Here is an 18,712-nt window from a genome sequence, read left to right on the forward strand (position 1 = left end):
AATAAAGCAAACTAATAGTACTCATAGCTAGGGCTTAGCAAAACTATCCGAAAATCCAAAATTCCAATCTGCATCCGATCCGAAAATTTAGGATAACCGATCCGAAAACATTTTCGGATCGGGTATCCGTTCCGAAAATTTCAGATATCGGGTATCGAAAATTTCGATTTCGGATATCCAAATATCTGAAAAAAGTCGGATATCAGATATTGGATTGGATACCCAATCCGAAATTCGAAAAAAAAACTTTTTTTTTTTTTACCATTTTAAAAAAATCCGGATAACCCATTAACCCTAAGACCTAACTCACCTAAGTCCCTAATCAGTAATCCGCTTCGTTCTCTTTCTCCTCTATTTTCTCCCTCTTCCCTCCTCTCTCCTCTCTCATCTCAGATTCTCAGATCTCCCTCCTCCCTCCTCTCAGATCTCCCTCTTCGTCTTCTGCTCTGTAGGTTGCTCGCGAAAATGGTGGTGATGGTGGTGTTGCCGTATTGGAGGAGGAGCCGTCAATGACTTCACACAGTTATTCGGCGCCGAGTTTTGTGGTTTATGAGATGAGAGAAGAGAGTTTGAGTACGGTTTGCCAGGTTTCGCAGGGGGAATTACGGCAGAGAATTTTTAGTAGTGGCGGAGATTCAATTCCGGTAGTAGAGGTATCGGAAACCGAGGCGAATTCGAATTCGAGACCTAATCTTGTTAATGGGAAGTTGGTGAATTGCTCGCGAAGATTTGATAGATCGAAGCTGGTTCTACGTTTTCTAAGCTTGAATCTCTTGTTTGTATGATTGTTTAGACTGAAGTTTAGATTTTGATTGTAATTGTGGTTTTTATTGAATATTTTGTTTGTATGATTGTTTAGACTGAAGTTTAGAATTTTAACTACATTATAAAAAGGGTCGGATATTGGATATCCGAGTTATCCGATCCGAAAATTTCAGATATTCGAAATTTTCGGATCGGATATCGAATATCAAATATTTGGATTTTCGGATACGGATATCCGATCCGAAATCCTATTTCGGATCGGTTATCTGATACGTGCTCACCCCTACTCATAGCCTCATGAGATTAAACAATTGAAGAGTATGTAGTACCTTTAAAAGAGGACATTTTTTTTGTATATCACCATATGTGACTACAATCAATCAGTCTATCACTAAGCTAGTTCATTACTATTTGTTTCACTTATGTACGTAGGTATGATAAGTCATCGATAATATTCAATTTGAATTTGGCTCCAAGATAAATATTACACAAGAATTGATTGAATGAGAAAACTAATTCTTCGCATTTCGTAATAATTAACCACACAATATGAGAAATGACACATGAATGGCTTGATATCGACCTAACAATAAGGTAAAAATTCAATAATTACTCTAGTTTTAAATGACCTTATTTGGATATTGAGTTGGTCAACTCAACCAAAATTTAGACAAAAAAACACGGAAAGGATTTGAATCGGAATTGACCAAATATTGAATCAACCTTATCTTAATCAAACCGAACTTGATCGAATCGAAATCATCCAAACCGAAATCAATCCAACCCAAATTCGTTCGACCTGAATTAACCCGGTCAAACCCGTTTTGCACCCGATTCGAATTTATCCGAACCGAACATGAACCGATCTGGAGTTGACCCGACCCATATCCGACCTGGACTCGATAAACCATACCCGAATTTTACCCGACCTGAACTTTACCCGACCCGACCCGATTCGAGTTAAAAAAAAATTTGACCTGAACATATCTGATCCGAACAGACCCGACCCGAATAGACCCGACCTAAACTTCACCCGGTTATCCGAATTGACACCTCTACACATATAAATATTTCAAACGTACATGAGATAAACACGCTTAAATGTTTCATTTTTTTGGCAGCACACCCTCATCGACCATTATATTACAAAGTTCAGTATACTTTAATGACAACATTTTAAATTATTTAAATGAATAGGAAATTATTTTAAATTTTTATGTAACTGAGTAACTAACGCAAAGAATTGTGTTGATTTTAGGTTGTTTGAATTTATGTTCGGTTAGGTTTTTGTCTTCTTTCTATAGCTTTAGGTTGGATTAAATTAGTTAATTAATTTTTTTTTTTTGACAAATAGGTAATTAATTTTCATATTTATGATGTATACTCGTATCTTTTATACAATAACAAATGGGTTTAGTATTGTTAGGGTGAGTTTATCCCCAGATCTAGACTCAAGCTCCAGACTTTGCCACATCAGCTTTCCACTAACTTTTAATTACTTTTTTATTATTCAGACTTATACAAGACTCTTTCCATTTTCACACATTATCCCAAAACTCACTCCAGGCTCACTTACCCTCCTAAATACTAACATTAATTATTCAACAACTTGTGTTGAGTTGGCAATATATTATTGGCCATGCAAAGTTTGTTAGCTTATTGCCCCCACATGAATAGTCTTAAGATGGGTTTTCATCCAAACCGCATACAAGACTCATGAGTCTTTTATGACATTATTGCCAAAGTCTTACATGAGACTCTTCTTGAGATTCCGCTTCAGACTTGCGATAAAGACACCCTATTTGCTGTTGTCATATTCGTATATTATGGGTTAGTTCGGTGCACTTTATTGAATTCAAGTGCTAGAGGCATAAAGCAGGCTAATCCATATTAACCAATTGCAATGTAGAGTTGTGAAAAAGTGCAAATCCACGATTGTTTTGTATATATATAAACATAATCATAACATGGCATTGTCATAAATATTTTAAAAGTTAACATTGCATCGCTGAGTTATGAACTGTACCATTGAGCAGTGAAATGGTAATATAAATGGTTATAAACTTATTTGACACTAAAAATGACTGAAATAGTATACTTTTAAAAATAATACATGTACTTAGGTAGTAAAATTGAACCTTTGATATTACGGTATTACAAATGGTTGTAAACTTGTAATGGTACTAAAATGAATACAGTGGTACACTAATTTTGAAAATTTAAATGCTATAACATGGTCCCATTATTTTATGTTATTGTACAAAATGTGTTAACTACCTCGGTTATACATCAAATTTTGCATTGTAGAGTTGTAGTAGACAAAGATGCTATAAGCCTATCTATAACAACATCCATGATAAATCATGATATTATGTCATTATAGCCTTTATAGGGGAGCTAAATGGGAGTGAAACCCTTAGTAGAATCAGAGTAGAAATTATAATTGTATCAAGATTTTAGATGTAGGTTCTTTTTTTATTTTTTATTTTTTTTAAAATTATAGTCTTATAGATAATTGTGATTGTATCATTTTGACTAGAATATATTAAAATCAGGATATAAGGCTACAATTTGTTCTTAATACCTTGTGTTTGATTCTTGGTATGAGCAATACTTACTTTCCAAGCTTATAGGTTTGAACATGAGTTTGGTGGAGTACATGGGCGAGTGCACGTTGGCCGTGGTGGGCACGGGTTGTGAGTTTGTGGTCTTTTTTAGGATCTATCCTTTTGTTCTCTCATTAAATACAGACAATTTGACTTGCTTATATTAGCGAGATCTCTTAAATCAATTTGATCCCTTGATTTGTTACCTTGAACTGATCTTTGAAACGATTTCATCTCCTTGCTAAGCCTATAAAAAACAAAACCATTACTCAACAAGTTATTAATATCTAGGCTATAATTATGTTTCCATTTGTCTATTGTGAGTGCTCACAATTCAAGAAGCCGTGCTAATCTTAATCGTCTTTTATTTAGGACAAAAGTTCATCTCAACATTGCGGCAATGCTTGATTTCATTATAGTCATATCTAGAGGAGGTTTTATTGGTTTGATATAATTGCAACAAATAAAACAACTTATTTGTTCTAAAATTTGCAACACAACATAGTGATGCCAAGAGTCATGTAAAAAGGATAATTAATCAAATCATTGGCAGACCATTTTCACTTCACTTGTAAAAATTATTTACTCTCTCCGTCCTTTATCTACATGTCTACTTTCCATTTTACACGGGAATTAAGGAACTTAGAGATTTCTTAAAAGTCATGATTGTGAAGTACAAATATGCATGTGGGGTTAGAGAGAGATAGAGAAAAGAAAAGGTAATTGGTAATTATTGAAGAGATGGAGAGAGAAAGTATTAAAAATGATATCAAAAGTACATAAAAAACAGGAAAATTTGTCAAAAAAAACCTTTTAAATGCACCATTTTGCGAAAAAAAACCTTTTAAAAGCTTTTTCGTAAAAGAAAACCCGAAATTAAATTTTTTTGCAAAAGAAAACTCAATTGTGAAATTTTTTTGTTGAAGACAACCTAATGCCTCTAATTCACTTAATTAAGCTCTAATTTCTTCTAATTATCCTCTAAGTCTCACTTAACCATTTATTAATTAATTTAACTTATAAATAAAAAAAAACCCCAAAAACCACCACCCCCACCACCAACCAGCCACTCCCTCCTTTTCCCCCTCCCATGGCAGCAGCCCTCTCCCCCGAACCGAGCCACCGCCTTGAACCCCCAACTCCCGGGGACCCACCTCGACGGCCAGCGCAGCCGACCCTGCTACCTTTCCTGCGCGCTTACCCTGCTGCAACCCTCTCCCCTCCCTAAACCCTAACATCGAGCAAATAATGGGTGTTTCCGGTCAGGTAGCACACTTCTTCTCCCTCTTCCTTTTCTCTCGTTGACTCACTCTCTCTCCCTCTTTCTCGCAGTCGCCGCCGCGTCGTCGTAATCTTCGAGGATCCTCTGCCACTCGATGTTGATGCTCTCATCGCTGTCTAAGGGGGGGAAGGTGGATGGTCGAGGTTAGGGTTTAGGGAAGGGGGAGGGTTGCAGCGAGGGTAAAGGGGAAAGGGAGATAGGCCGACCAGCGATTCAGGGCGGTGGCTCAGTTGGGGGGAGGGGGCTGCTGCCAGGGGAGGGGGGAGGGGGAGGAGACGGAGAGGTGGCTGGCTGGTGGAGTGGTGGTAGGGATGATATGGTGGTTTTTATTTAATTTAATTATAAAATGGCTAAGTGAGAGTTATAGGATAATTACAAAAAAAATTAGAGCTTAATTAAGTGAATTAGAGGCACAGGTTGTCTCAACAAAAAATTTAACTTTGGGTTTTCTTTTACGAAAAAGCTTTTAAAAGGTTTTTTTTTCGCAAAATGGTGCATTTAAAAGGTTTTTTTGACAAATTTTCCAAAAAAATAAAATAAAAGAAAATTGATGACAACTCATCAAATAGAGGGAATATTGTTAAAAAATATATTATTTAAATAGAAATAGGCCTGTAATTTTGAAATTCCCAAAAAAAAGCAGACATGTAAATAAGGGACGGAGGGAGTAATAAAAATAATGTCAGTTCAAATAAAACATCAGTAACTTCAACATTTTATCTCCACTGGTAAGCAACTAAGCGCTATAATTTTGTTTTTTTTTGGTATATTAAAGCGTTTTGGGGGTTAGATTAGCAACCATAAATACTTCAGTAGATTACGCTGTTTCCTAGGCGGAATTCTGTAGGGTTTATTTCTAGGCTTGATGATTCCTGTAATGGGGTTGTGGAGAAGTTTATATTTGTGGAGTATCGCTATATTGGGTTTAATTCTGGTTGTTTGTTGTGTTTTTCGTCGGATAGGAGCTGCTGGGTTATTAAACGTGCTTATCATATGCCTGGGATGGACGGATGGAGGGATGATGGGGTGTTTGAGTTTGCTGGACGTTTGTTTTGGGTTGATTTAAGTCGTGGGATGATTACTTGGGATGATGATGATCCTTTTCGCAGTGTTGAGAATGGGGAGAGGGCTCAATGTAGGTCCATTATTGTTCATTTAATCGTCAAATGAAGAAGAAAAACTAACCTATACTTTGTTTGGTTTTTTTTTTTTTTTTAAGTGTAGCAACTTGATATGAAACTTTAACCACTAATATCGATAACTCTAATTTATTAAACATGCTACTTGCTTGTTAATCAAATACGAAGTATAACTAACTAAAAAACAGTAACTATCCTTTGGCTTGTCTTCTCTCTTAAACTCATCATCTCCGCAACAGATGAAACAAGTCACGGTGGCTTCTTGAGACACTGAACACTAGATAGATGAGCACCACAAATTGATGAGAATAGATCTAAGGATCACCTGGAATCGGGAGGGAAACTTTAATCATTTGAGCTATCCCTCACTATCTCACAAAAAACATATTCATGTGAGATGTTAAATGTGTAATTTTATAATATCAACTTCTTAGAATTTTTGTTCATTGATACTGATGGTTAAAGACATGTATTGATTGAACGCCCCATCAAATAAAATAAACATTATGTTATGGGACACTAAGATTAACATTCATTCCTTGTCTCACATAATTTCTCAAATCTTCCACTTTTTTAATGTTAGGATATGATTTAATTTGCTAAAATAGTATTGATATGATTTAATAAATACAATAATATCTTTACAATTTATATGGTAGTATATGTCTTAGGAAGATTATTTTGAATTGTAATGATGTAATATTAGGTATCTAAACTTATAAGGACTAGGTTGAACCGATTGATTTGAAATTACCGATAGAAAAATGACTGAAATTAATAGAATCAAATAATGATTGAACTGAAATAAAATAATAAATACATTATATAAAGGTTACGTTTACTCACTAGATGATTTTTTTGATATGATCTGATTTCAAATACAAATTTGACCTTAAGTGTATCTGAAATTAGTAAGATAAAGAATTATTACTCCGTAAATAATACTACGTATGTCAATAGCTAGATTCACATTAATATGCATTCTCCAATTTTATAAATTACTAAAGATACGGAGTTTTCAATAATAAATAAAGGGTAATGCTATATGCAGCCTTTAGGGTTATAAATAAGCATTTAATAACTTTCCTTATTTGGTATTAATTTAACAATGCATGACAAATCACGTGCAAATTAGTGTAATTAATATTAATTTTTTATTTGTTTTTATTCATTTTTAGGAGAGTTGTTATTTGTTTTTTAACTCCTTATATAGTTATATGTAATCTTAAGGGGCATGTATAACATTTTTCATAAATAAATACAGATAAAAAAATAGTAACAATCGAGGTTGAATTTACCTTTTAAGTCCAAATAAAAATCAGGGCCCAACTTAACTAACAATCCGGCCATAAAAAAAAAAAAATTTGTATACTATATAATCATTTTTATCGAGAGAGAAAAATTAACAATATATGAAACCCAAGTTTTGATCGAATTTTACCAAAAATTATCGTAAACAACGGCGAGATGGAATTGATAATCGACTTCATCATCTTCTTCAATTTCTCTGGTATTTTTCTGAAATTATTCTTCATTTTTTAAAATTATTTTTTGCCAAATTTAGAATCTTTTATGTTCTTGTTAGTTCTGAAGATAGTCTATTGGGCTAAATTTTCCACCATTGTAAAATGAAAAATGATAATTGATTAAGCTCCACTTACGAAACCCTGATTGAAAATCTTTCAGTTTCACTGTAATAATTGTTGTAATCTGGGCAATGTGGAATTTTAATGGGTATCTGTGAGCCGTAGATTATGTCACAATTGTTGAGGAGAAGACTCCAATTTAATGGGTTCGAAATTAGGCAAACTATTTCTTTGAGAGTAATGTAAGTAGAATTATTAGTAATAATTATATTCATAAAAAAAAAATCAAAAACAAGATGAATAAGTAGTAAGAAATTAGAATTCAGAAACTGAAAAAAAGGCGGTGGTTTGGCACAAGGAGGCCAACTTGATGAAAATTTAGTGGTTGAAGTTAGAGTTGAGAGAAGGGTTCACAATGAATTTAACTAAGAGTGATGAACTAAAATTTCACATTAATATATAAGTAAATAAAACCCATGAGAAAAAACAAAGAAAGTGAGTTGACCTAGGACAAAAGACAGCAGTCAGCAGACTTCGCTTTGAGAGTGAGAGACCTCGTCACGAGTCCAACCAGCAACCGCCGATCAACGAACAGTCGATCACCATGGATTTTCGCTTCCGATTAGTCCCGTTTCGCAATCCCTATTCCCCGATTCCGTAAGTTCTTACCCTAAGTCTTAGATCTTATTATAATCATTTTTTTTTCCCTCAAGTTATTATCTTTAAGTTCAATTGTTTAACTTGTAAAGTCTAAACCCTATTTTGTTAGAGTTGTAAATTCTTAATCGTTTGAGTTTTGTTATGTTGTTTGATGATTTAGATCATATATTTGTATTGTTGTATGATATGGTTATGACAATTAATTAATTGATTGATATTTTTCAATTTGATTAGGACATTTCAAATGATCACCTAATTCAATACAATGGAGAAAACAACCCAATCTTTTAACTCTTTGCTTCTCTTATTTCATTTGAATGTCACAAAAATTTTAATTAAATTTATAATAGGATCTTTTGTCATACTTTAATTATATTAATCCTATATACTCCGCATGCATTGGTGCTGATTAAGGAGAATTAATAATTATAAATTATTAGCAAGAGGAAAATTTGTACTCGTAATTAAATATTAAGTCAAGCTTTTGACCTTCCGTTGTTATTATGTCAACCACTTTTTTATTATTTCACGTCAACATTGTAATATCATTAATTTAACCGCTTACGTGGACTATTAGATGGTAAAAAGGCTTAATTTTTTTTTCCCCAATATTTAATCCTCAACTATTACACCCTTCTCATTGTTCTTCTACCCCATTTTTCCTCATTCTTATTTCTTCTACTTCTACATTTTTCCTCTTCCTCATTTTTCTTATTTCAGTATTAGGCTAAAATGAAGCAACAATTTGTTGTTTAATATTGTACCCTCCTTTGAATAACCACCCCCCCCCCCTAATAATTCAATTTAGAATATTCAAGTGTGATTCGAAGAGGAAGAGGATGATGAGAAAAGAGGTGGATTGGTTGTGGTGTGTTGGTGGTGTGAGCATGCGTGGGTAACGAGTGAGCAGTGGTCGGTGAGGGTGGGCTGTGGCTTTTAGAGTAAGAGGAAGGAATAAAGGGGTATGTTTAATGGAGTTAAGAGTATGAAGATGAAAAGAAGAATGGAGACAAGAAGGAGATTGTGAGTTTGCAAATGGAGTTAAATGCCAACTTGATATTTCATCTCAAAATTTCAGAAATTATAAAGGGTTTATCCAGTTAACCGATTACCGATAAAAAAAATAATAAAAATTAATGCTACTTCAAAGTTGACGTGCCAAAATAATAAAAAAAGAGACGGTCAAAAGGTTGACTCAGTATTTACGTATTTTTCCTTAGCAATAAGTGACATTTTTACCACTTATATTACTTATATTTAAGACTATTTTTATTTTCTCTTAATAATAATTTTAGCTTACATTTAGGCTCTGTTTGTTGACGGAAAACGTTCTGAAAAAAAGGATTTTTCCATTTTGCATTGTTTGATTAGTAAAGATGATTTTTTTTTTTCCAAAGGTAGTAAATAGTTCTCCTAGGAATGCAAAATGGTTTTTTTTTTTTTTTAATGAAAGCATGTCACATTTTCCTCTTTAATTATTTATTACATCTCATATCTCTCTTGTCATTCATCTCCTCCCTTCCACTTTTATTTCCCTCTTATTCTTTACAATTTTTCTCGGTAAGTCTTCAAACCAAGGAAACTATTTTTACAATTGTGTTTTTCTTTGAAAATTATTTTCCATGAAAGCTCATTTTCCAAAAAAATATTTTTCGTTAATATAAACAGAGCCTTAATGCTCCTTACTTCCTTAGTCCTTCCATGTTACCCGGTTCTCCTTCCCCCAAAAAACTTCATTCTTATTATATCTTATTATACTGTAAAATATTGAGTAAAAAAAACTACTCTCCTCCATGGTTCACCCTCTAGTCTCCACCACTGGTAAATGAAGTATAATACCTCTATTGATTCTTCTTCAACCTTTCTTGTAAATTGGTTCTTCAAAAACCATACTCAAAACTGCATGCTCAAATTTTATTGTCTTTCACCCATCAATCAACAAGCTAAGCCACCGCACGCCAAGGGCGGAGCTACATTGGTGCACATGCATCACCAGTAAAAAAAAAAAAAAAGAGGTTCAATTTATATATATATAAAAAAATCAATCAAAGAGACCGGTTATTCTTAGATGCTAGCAGTACCACTCCTTTTTCCTTACGAGTCGTCTCTAAGGTTTTTTTTTTTTTTTTTTTTTTTTTTTTTTTTTTTTTTTGCTACTATGAAGAGTAATGGGTGTATACAATTTGTTTGTTACATGTGTTAGAAACATGTTATTTGTAGTATGTTCGTCTTGTAAGATGAATTTTTTAAGTACTATTTGATTGTAGAATGGATTATTGTATCTTATTTTTGGATTGAAATCAATTTGACGGTAATATAATAATTTTTTTTATAAAATTTTAAATTGAAATCAATTATGAACTAGACCCGAAAAAAATAATTTATTTTTATGATCAATAATTGATGGTGACTCACTGACTCACCATCTCGGAAATCCAGGATCGATCACTGCCGCGCGTAATAAATTATTACATGTCAAGTACTATCAAGGGCTTGTCGAAAATAGCACCCAAAGCATCAAGTTGTTGTAGATTATCATAATCACAACTTTCCCGAAACGGTTGATAGGGTTTTTTGTAATATAATTGACGGTGAAACCAGTGATTTACTGTTGTCCCAATGATGCCGTGCTTCCATGTATAGAGGCAATGAAATGCTAAATGGTTGTGCCAGTGTTAGTTCGAAAGAGGGTCTTTTTTTTTGTCTATTATGATGACCTGGTTGTGTGTTGGCGGTTGGGACTATGGAGGGGGCGGGTGATGGTGTTAGTGGTGTCTACATTCTAGAGGTAGTGATGCGTTAGAAGATGGAAGTTGGTGTTAGTCGTCAGTGATGATTGGTCGTAGGTTTTGTGGTAGCTTCAAGAATTTGTGTTCTACAATATAGGAATATAGAGTGAGAAAGAAATACGGAGTGAATGCTAGCATGGTTAATTATGAAAAAAGAAGTGAATTAAATGCGATGTCACTTTGGAAATTCCTATCCCTACCTTATAAAAAGTATAAGCTAACTCTTAGAAATAGTGTGCTACTAACTATATTCTCAAATATGTTTACAACAATGTGTACAAAAATGTGTATTTACATTTTTACCATCATTAATATGTTTACCATCATTAATTAATAACATAATAATAAAATAAACACCACGAATGACACGTGTCACTTTCTGGTACTGTATTCTCCCTCCAAAACTCCCCCCTTCTTTTTTAGTTAAAATATTTTATTTTTGGAATATTTGTATAATACAACTATCATAAACTATAATAATATTATTCCTAATTTAATCTTATATATTATCTTTTATAATAATTGTGTTCCTTTTTATTTTGTGTTCTATTTACTTAAAATAGTTACACAATATTTTGAGACCTTTATAATTAAAGAAGAATAAACTATAATTTAGAAGGTTAAAATGTGATGGAGAGTATAAAATAACGGAGCCAAATATATAATATTATCATTTAAATTATCATTATATATATATATATATATATATATATAAATTTAAGATAATATAGTTACATTAACATATAAAAATTAGGAGCAAATTAAACCTCTTCCTAATTAGCTCTCATTTCTTCTTGATTTCTTTTATACATCTACAATAATGGGATTCAGACCATCAATAACTCACAAGCATTCATGGGGGACATTGTCAAATTAATCGCGATGAGGCTCGTTACTTTTTTCATCCTCTTGGTAAGCAATAATTGTTATTACTTGATTTCTATAGCCGAATTTTTTTTATTTTTTATGATATCTCTTTATGGATGTTATTTTGAAACCCTCCCCAGTTATTGTGTGTAACTATATTGTTTAGTGATTGGAGAGGATTCTCGTTTCTATGATTGAAATATAATCGTGCTTTTGTTACATGTTACAGACACTTGTTGTGTCGTTGTTGCCTATCGTTATCAATCCAATATGGCATCATATAACGAAAAATATAGTTAAAATTGTGGAGATGGAAGCAAGCTATGATCGTTATGAACATATTAAAAAAGTTCAAGACGTAGCAAAACTAATATCACCCATTAATTCATCAGCCGTCAACCTAGCAAGTGTTTTGGACACTAATAATACGCGTGACAAACTTTTATTTTCCGAGATTAAAAAGGAGGTTTGTAATCATCCTTTCCCGTGTTGTTTTTGAGATTTGTTATGCTACGGAGTTTTTACATAATCTTGTTTTATACTATGTATATTTTGGATTTACTAATTTACCAAGATGATTATAGCAAAATTAGTGATTTTATGAATGATTAATTCATGAGTATTTGTCAAAAAAAAATCATGAGTAATAAATATTTGTGTCTATTGCAAAGTAAACTTTTTTATTTGAAATGCCGCCACAATCTCCATTATATATATTATATATAAGAATAGCAAAAAAAATTCTATAGAAAAATAAAATCACCCAATTCTATAAATAATATAATAGTTTCCTCAAAAAAAAATCTCAATTACCTTTAACTATGTTTTTTTTGGTGCAAATTTTTTTTTTTTTTGATTTATATAATCCATAACTATTTGCTACTAAAAAGAATAAGATATTATACAGTAACTTTTCGTATTACAATATTTTCTAGTGATATGACTACTCATTAGTAGGATGGAAATACTTGTAGTATTAAAGAGAAGATCATTTACAGCTTTTAGCCTTAAAACATATTACTGTATGAATAATAGTTTGTATTACTCCATATAATTTATTGATAAAAAATACTATATAAATTAAAAGGCTATTCATAGCAGCTCATAAATTGAGAACGAAATCAATCAATCTAATAAATTTAAGAAACTTCACTTTATTAAAAATGATTTGATTCTACTATAATCAATTATATTGAAGGAAACTAGAATCAAAATCATTTGCAGTATTACAAAATCAAACCAACATTTTCTTTTTTTTTTTTTTTCAAAAGAAAATACTTTACAAAAATTTATACTATATATTAAAATTATTATGAAGATGATTATTTAACCGTAAGAAAGTGTATCGCTACATGCCTACAAACATTTATGCAACATATCTAAAATATATCAATTTGACTTATGTTTATTATGTAGTATAATCACTTAATCAGTACTCTATTATTTCCGGAAATATTAGTCCTTATGTCCGTAAATAATACGAGTAGTAATCTTTTATGATAAACATACTTTCGCGACCCCACTTATATGAAGTTAAAATCATGGTAAATTCTATATGTAAAAGTTGGATAATGTGGCTATTGATTATGAATCGATCACTATTTATTTAATTTTTATCATATACTCCGCAGCTAACGGCTTCAAAACTTTTTCAGGTTGCGCCTGCATTATTTATATCACTATTGGTCACACCTCATACAATCCAAGCTTCATACATTGGATTGGATGGTCTCTTCTTCTCTTACATAAAAAATAATGATCAAATATTTGCATTATACTCAAACTCAACTTTTAAAAATAATCTTGATCATTACACTTGGTATACTCAACTAGTAAAATCTATTAGTGGAGAACTACTAGGAGAAGCCAAGATCACAAAACCCCTTATTGTAATCAATGAGACATGGTTCCAAAAAGCAATGGATAGCTCGAATGGCTGTGCATCGTTAGGGTGTGCCGTGTGGATGGATTACTAACGACGAAAATGAATTGTCAAGTCTATTCTTAGATACCGCGAGACTAGGTAGTGTTGGAGCTATCTCTCTCGGGTTTTCAAGTGATGAAATAACAACCATCTTCTCTAGCACAGATTTTTTGGGTGCAAGCTTGTACATGGCAACCCTTGGTGATGACAAGGTACTAATAGATGATATAAAAGACGCCGACATTACAATTATGAATGGCAAAGCAGCTTTGGTGCAAGCTAGCAACAAAGCTAATCTTGGTGAAATTTCATGCAAATCTATCGACAATGGTGTTACAAATGTTAGTGGTACGTCCATAGACATTGGAGGAGCCAATTTCATTTTCTATTGCTCGTCGATTGATGTTGCAAGGGTGCCAATGGTACGTGTTCTTGTCGTTTCAGAATATATGTAAAATACATTGTCAATATTACATATACATAGTATTGTGAAATTTTCATTAATGATATGTGTATAACATGATATTAAAAATACAAAATATTTTTGTACACGTATATAATAGCCTTGGTTTATTTTCTTGTAGGTATATGTATTGGCTTATCCAAGCAATAGATTAATTAGCATTGTACACAATCACACAAAGGTGGAACTAATACTTCAAATTATCATGGTGGTTGACATGGTAATTTATGTGTTCGCGTTTGTAACTTTGATTGTTAGAGCGGCTAGGAGGGAAGTGCACTTGTGTGCAGCGTACATGAGGGAAATGGAGAAAACAACACAAGCTGAGAGAAAGAGCATAAAGCAAAGCTTGGCCTTTGCGAGTGCTAATCATGATGTTCGCGGTTATTTAGCTTGCATTAAGGGCTTGACCGAACTCTCTGCTGCTGATCTTCCTCCCTCTTCTGAAGTTGCTTCTAGCTTGAGGAAGATAGATACTTGTGCTGAGGACCTTTTAGGTAATATAAGCATAATATATACACACATTTTTTGTTCATATATACCAACTAATTCATCTTTTGTGTTTTTTTCTTGTTGAAATATGCAGCATTAGTGAATTCCATCCTAGATTTCAGCAAGATAGAAGCAGGGAAAATGCAATTGGAGGAGAATGAATTCAACTTAGCACAACTAATTGAAGACGTAGCTGATTTACACCACCCGGTTGCAATGAAAAAGGGAGTAGAGGTGATCCTAGACCCTAGTGATGGTTCCATCTTCAGATACTCCCAGGTAAGAGGTGATCGCGGCAAGCTCAAGCAGATCCTTGGCAACTTGCTAAGCAATGCTGTCAAGTTCACTTCACAAGGGAACATTTGCATCACATGTCATTCAAAGAAACCAAGCTTTGAGAACTCTATCATTGCCTCAAACAGGAACAACTTGTTAAACAGGTTGTCGAGCTTCTTCCATAAGAATAAGCGTGCATATAATGATCTCGAAGACATGAAGACAATCAAGCAAGATCCAAACTGTATGGAGTTTGAGTTCCAAGTGGAAGATACAGGTCCCGGGATCCCTAAGGAGAAGCGCCATTTGATCTTTGAGAACTTTGTTCAAGTCAAAGAAAACTCTGCTGAGCAAGTTGGCACTGGTTTGGGTCTAGGCATTGTCCAATCTTTGGTAAGTATGTTTAACACTAAAATTCATTTGGCAATAAGTTATTGATATTTTCATGCATCAAATCAACAATTAACTTGTATTTTTTATTATAATTCAGTGTTTGATGTAACACTAACGAGGTTTATGAAAATATTTTGCAGGTTAGATTGATGGGAGGAGACATAGAAATTGTGGACAAAGCCAACGGTGAGCAAGGGACATGCTTCAAGTTCAACATCTTTTTAATAGTACAAGACGAATGTTTGGATAACCCAAGGCAAGAATTGACTGAGCATAGGGAGATCAATTCGGGCTCAGGGTTAAGCACGTGTGTTCGTAGTCCTAGAGGTGATAAGTCTATAGTGATTCTCTTAATCAAGGATGATGCGCGGAGAAGAATGGTCCATAGATACATGGAGAGCCTCGGAGTAAACTTGAAGGTCCTAAGCCATGGGAAGCAACTCTCTTCGAATCTTAAGAAGATCAAATCTATGCTCATTGAGCCTCAATATAACAACTCCGTCAGGGAGGTCAGACACGAGCCCTCCTCGAGGAGCTTGCTTGAGTAGCAACTCTGAACGCAGTGGTAGAGGTTGGTCCAAACTCAATCCTCTTAGTACAATGGATGGTACCAATGAAGTACTCCCGGTGTACAAAAGGTCCACTATTCGAGGGTCAGTGAACTGCATACTACTTGTAATAGATTGCAATGCAGGAGATAATTTTCAGAAAATGCAGAGATCAGTATCTGAGTTTAGAAAGGACCTTTACATGACCTGCATCAAGGTAGTTTGGCTCGATAGGCCTGACACTCGTAGAGCTCACTTCCAAGGTTTGCAAGATGAGAGTCTCCCTTGGACAGATCTTATCATATCAGAGCCTCTTCATGGATCACGCTTATTAAGGATTATAAGGCTTCTCCCTGAGTTTGGGGGAGATTCTATAAGATCTCCTTCTTATGGGAGATCAAAGAGGTCCAACATTGCAATTCTAAGCAACACACATTCGAATACTGAAGAAGATATTGGTGAGTCTAGTAGTGGGGAGATTAAGCTAGCTAGGAAAAGGCGAAGCTTGAAATTTACTACTTGTTGGGATAACTTTGCTAATGAGCAAGATATCCCTCAAGTTCTAAGGAGCTCTAGCAGCGAGAAGTCTTCATCGATGACTAAAACTACTCAAACAGGAGAAATACAAGAAGTTCCAAGGTAATGTAATGATGTATATTCACATTTCAAGGTTGTGTTTGGAGAGAAAATGTTTTCAATTTCATATTTTTGTGTTAACAGCAATGTAGAGATCCAGAAATCTCCCTTGGAGGGGAAAAAAATTCTGATCGTTGAAGATCATTTCTTACAACGAAAGCTCGCTGAAACAAGTGTTAAGCGTTTAGGTGCCGAACTCAGACATGTGGAAATGGCGAAGAAGCTATTGAGGTGGTCTGCAAAGCATTGAGCAACCAACCAAGTGGAGAACCCTTTAAGTTTCCATATGACTTTATAATCATGGACTGTCAGGTGAGCTACACGTATTTCGTATTTATATTTTGTTCACCTAATAACTTACAGTAAATCATAGTGATGATTAACTTGAGGTATCTTGTGTTTAATATTACAGATGCCAGTTATGGATGGTTTTGAAGCAACACAAAAAATCCGCGAAGAAGAGAAGAAGTATGGACTACACATTCCGATTATCGCGCTGTCGGCTCATGAGGTGGATGGAGAAGAAGGCAGGAAGATTGCTGAGGCTGGAATGGATTTCCACCTGACAAAGCCACTCCGTGGTGAAGAACTGCTAAAAGTAGTACAGCATCTGTTAATATAAGAGATTTGTATAGATTATACATGTACTTTAATTATGTATTAGTAGGTCCTTATATATGTGCCTGCAAAATCTGGATTTTTTGCATTGTGCAGGTACTTGGGTTTTGTAATCTGCATGGATTATATAAATATATGCAAGCGTTTTAAAAATCATATCTTAAGTACGTAGTACTACATATTGATAAACATTTAAAGTGGAAGGATTATTTATGTTATGTTTATTTTTCTTTTAAGATTCCAAATGAGAGCTAATAAAAAAAAAAAAAAATTAAGACTTTTCTTCGAATTTTTAATACACCACTTCTAGAAATTGTATTCATTGTATTGACTAATAAGTGGCAACAAAACATTAAAAGAAAAATCTTAAAATCATCAGCCTTCATTTATGAAGGCCATTTTCCTCAAAGACGGAAAAAGTTCACAAGAAAAGAGCATCTCTAATTATTGTAGTTAGGGATTTGGTAGTAATTTAGAAAAAATTTCTAACTACTCGCTTGACTATTGGAGCTAAAAATGAAATTAGCTTGACCAAGCTATATTGCTTGAGAAAAACCTTGCCAAAAAGAGAGGTTAATATATTAATAAAGTTAAATTTAAAACTCTAATTAAGAAATTAAAGCTCTTTTAAAACATAAGTTAGTAGCTAAGACACAAACTAGCTATAAAAGAAATTAGTTTAAAATTTTTTGTCTTAACAAGCTAATTTGCTAATTAACTTGCCGTTGAATTACGAAAGTATATTGAATCATTACGGTATTAGTATATTACCCTTTGTACCTCTTTAAACATCAACACATATCTTAGAAAATACAAGTATTAAATTTGAATAGATATTAGATTCTCAAAGAATGCTTTCAAGTTCAACTTAATTTCAACAGCTCTATCAAATTGACTAATATGAAGTATGGCCCTGTTCTTTTGAGCTTCAGTACAGAGCAGATTTCAGCTAAACAAAGCAGGTGTCAACAAAGCAGGGTAGATTATGAATACTCACCAGAGCGAGGCTCAGCAAAGCAGAATAGGGCTTAACAAAGCAGAACACAAAAGCTCAAAAGAACACAAAAGAACAGGGCCTGCATCATATTTACCACTTAACAGCTCTGTCATCTTACCCAATACAAATTAAAGTGTTTTAGAACCATGATTTAGTAATATGTGCTATATTATAACTACTTCGCAGTACGCACATAGTTTATCAATATACCTGCCCAAAAAATGCCTTCAGTAAATTCAACACAGCATGAAAAAAAAAAAAAAAACTAAAAGTCCGTAACTATCACTGGAGTTGCACACTTCAATTAGAACTAATTTTGCCTTCAACAGACCTTGTCTTAGCCGGAAAACTAGGAAGTAGTGAAGGCCAATTCAAGGACTCTTTCCATACTCCCTCTGTAACCTCTGTTCCATAACATCTAACCATTCAAATAACTATTTTAATTATATAAAATATTCTGTACATCACTGAAACGTATGCTATCAATTAGAAATCCAAATATCAATGCAATAATTAACACCTAAAATTTCTGCATAAGCAACATTTTGTATGGAATGGCAAGAACACTTCATAGCCTAGTCATTGACCATATTAGACAATAAAGAACTCAATATACTGAAATTGGAACATAGGCTAAAGTTTAATTGATATTTCAATGAAGCTAAGGACTG

The 18,712-nt window shown here is 33.5% G+C and overlaps 1 protein-coding gene across 1 annotated transcript; it reads left to right on the forward strand.

Moving 5' to 3' along the window:
* The first annotated feature begins 509 nt into the window (after positions 1-509).
* Positions 510-15,790, forward strand: LOC110719225 (histidine kinase CKI1-like). The gene is made up of 6 exons (XM_021898126.1): positions 510-753; positions 5,501-5,788; positions 13,703-14,040; positions 14,203-14,578; positions 14,668-15,242; positions 15,383-15,790. Exons 1-6 carry the CDS (start codon positions 510-512, stop codon positions 15,788-15,790), a joined length of 2,229 nt encoding a protein of 742 aa, XP_021753818.1.
* Positions 15,791-18,712: the final 2,922 nt, after the last annotated feature.

This window comes from Chenopodium quinoa, unplaced genomic scaffold (genome assembly GCF_001683475.1).
Source record: "Chenopodium quinoa cultivar QQ74 unplaced genomic scaffold, ASM168347v1, whole genome shotgun sequence".
NCBI lineage: Eukaryota > Viridiplantae > Streptophyta > Magnoliopsida > Caryophyllales > Amaranthaceae > Chenopodium > Chenopodium quinoa.

What these genes read in the sequence shown, in the direction of transcription:
- LOC110719225 (XM_021898126.1), top strand. Translation starts at nt 510, where the DNA reads ATGACTTCACACAGTTATTCGGCGCCGAGTTTTGTGGTTTATGAGATG. An exon ending in ATGTTGCAAGGGTGCCAATG is followed by an intron (nt 14,041 to 14,202) that starts GTACGTGTTCTT and finishes ATTTTCTTGTAG; the next exon opens with GTATATGTATTGGCTTATCC. An exon ending in TAGGCATTGTCCAATCTTTG is followed by an intron (nt 15,243 to 15,382) that starts GTAAGTATGTTT and finishes AATATTTTGCAG; the next exon opens with GTTAGATTGATGGGAGGAGA.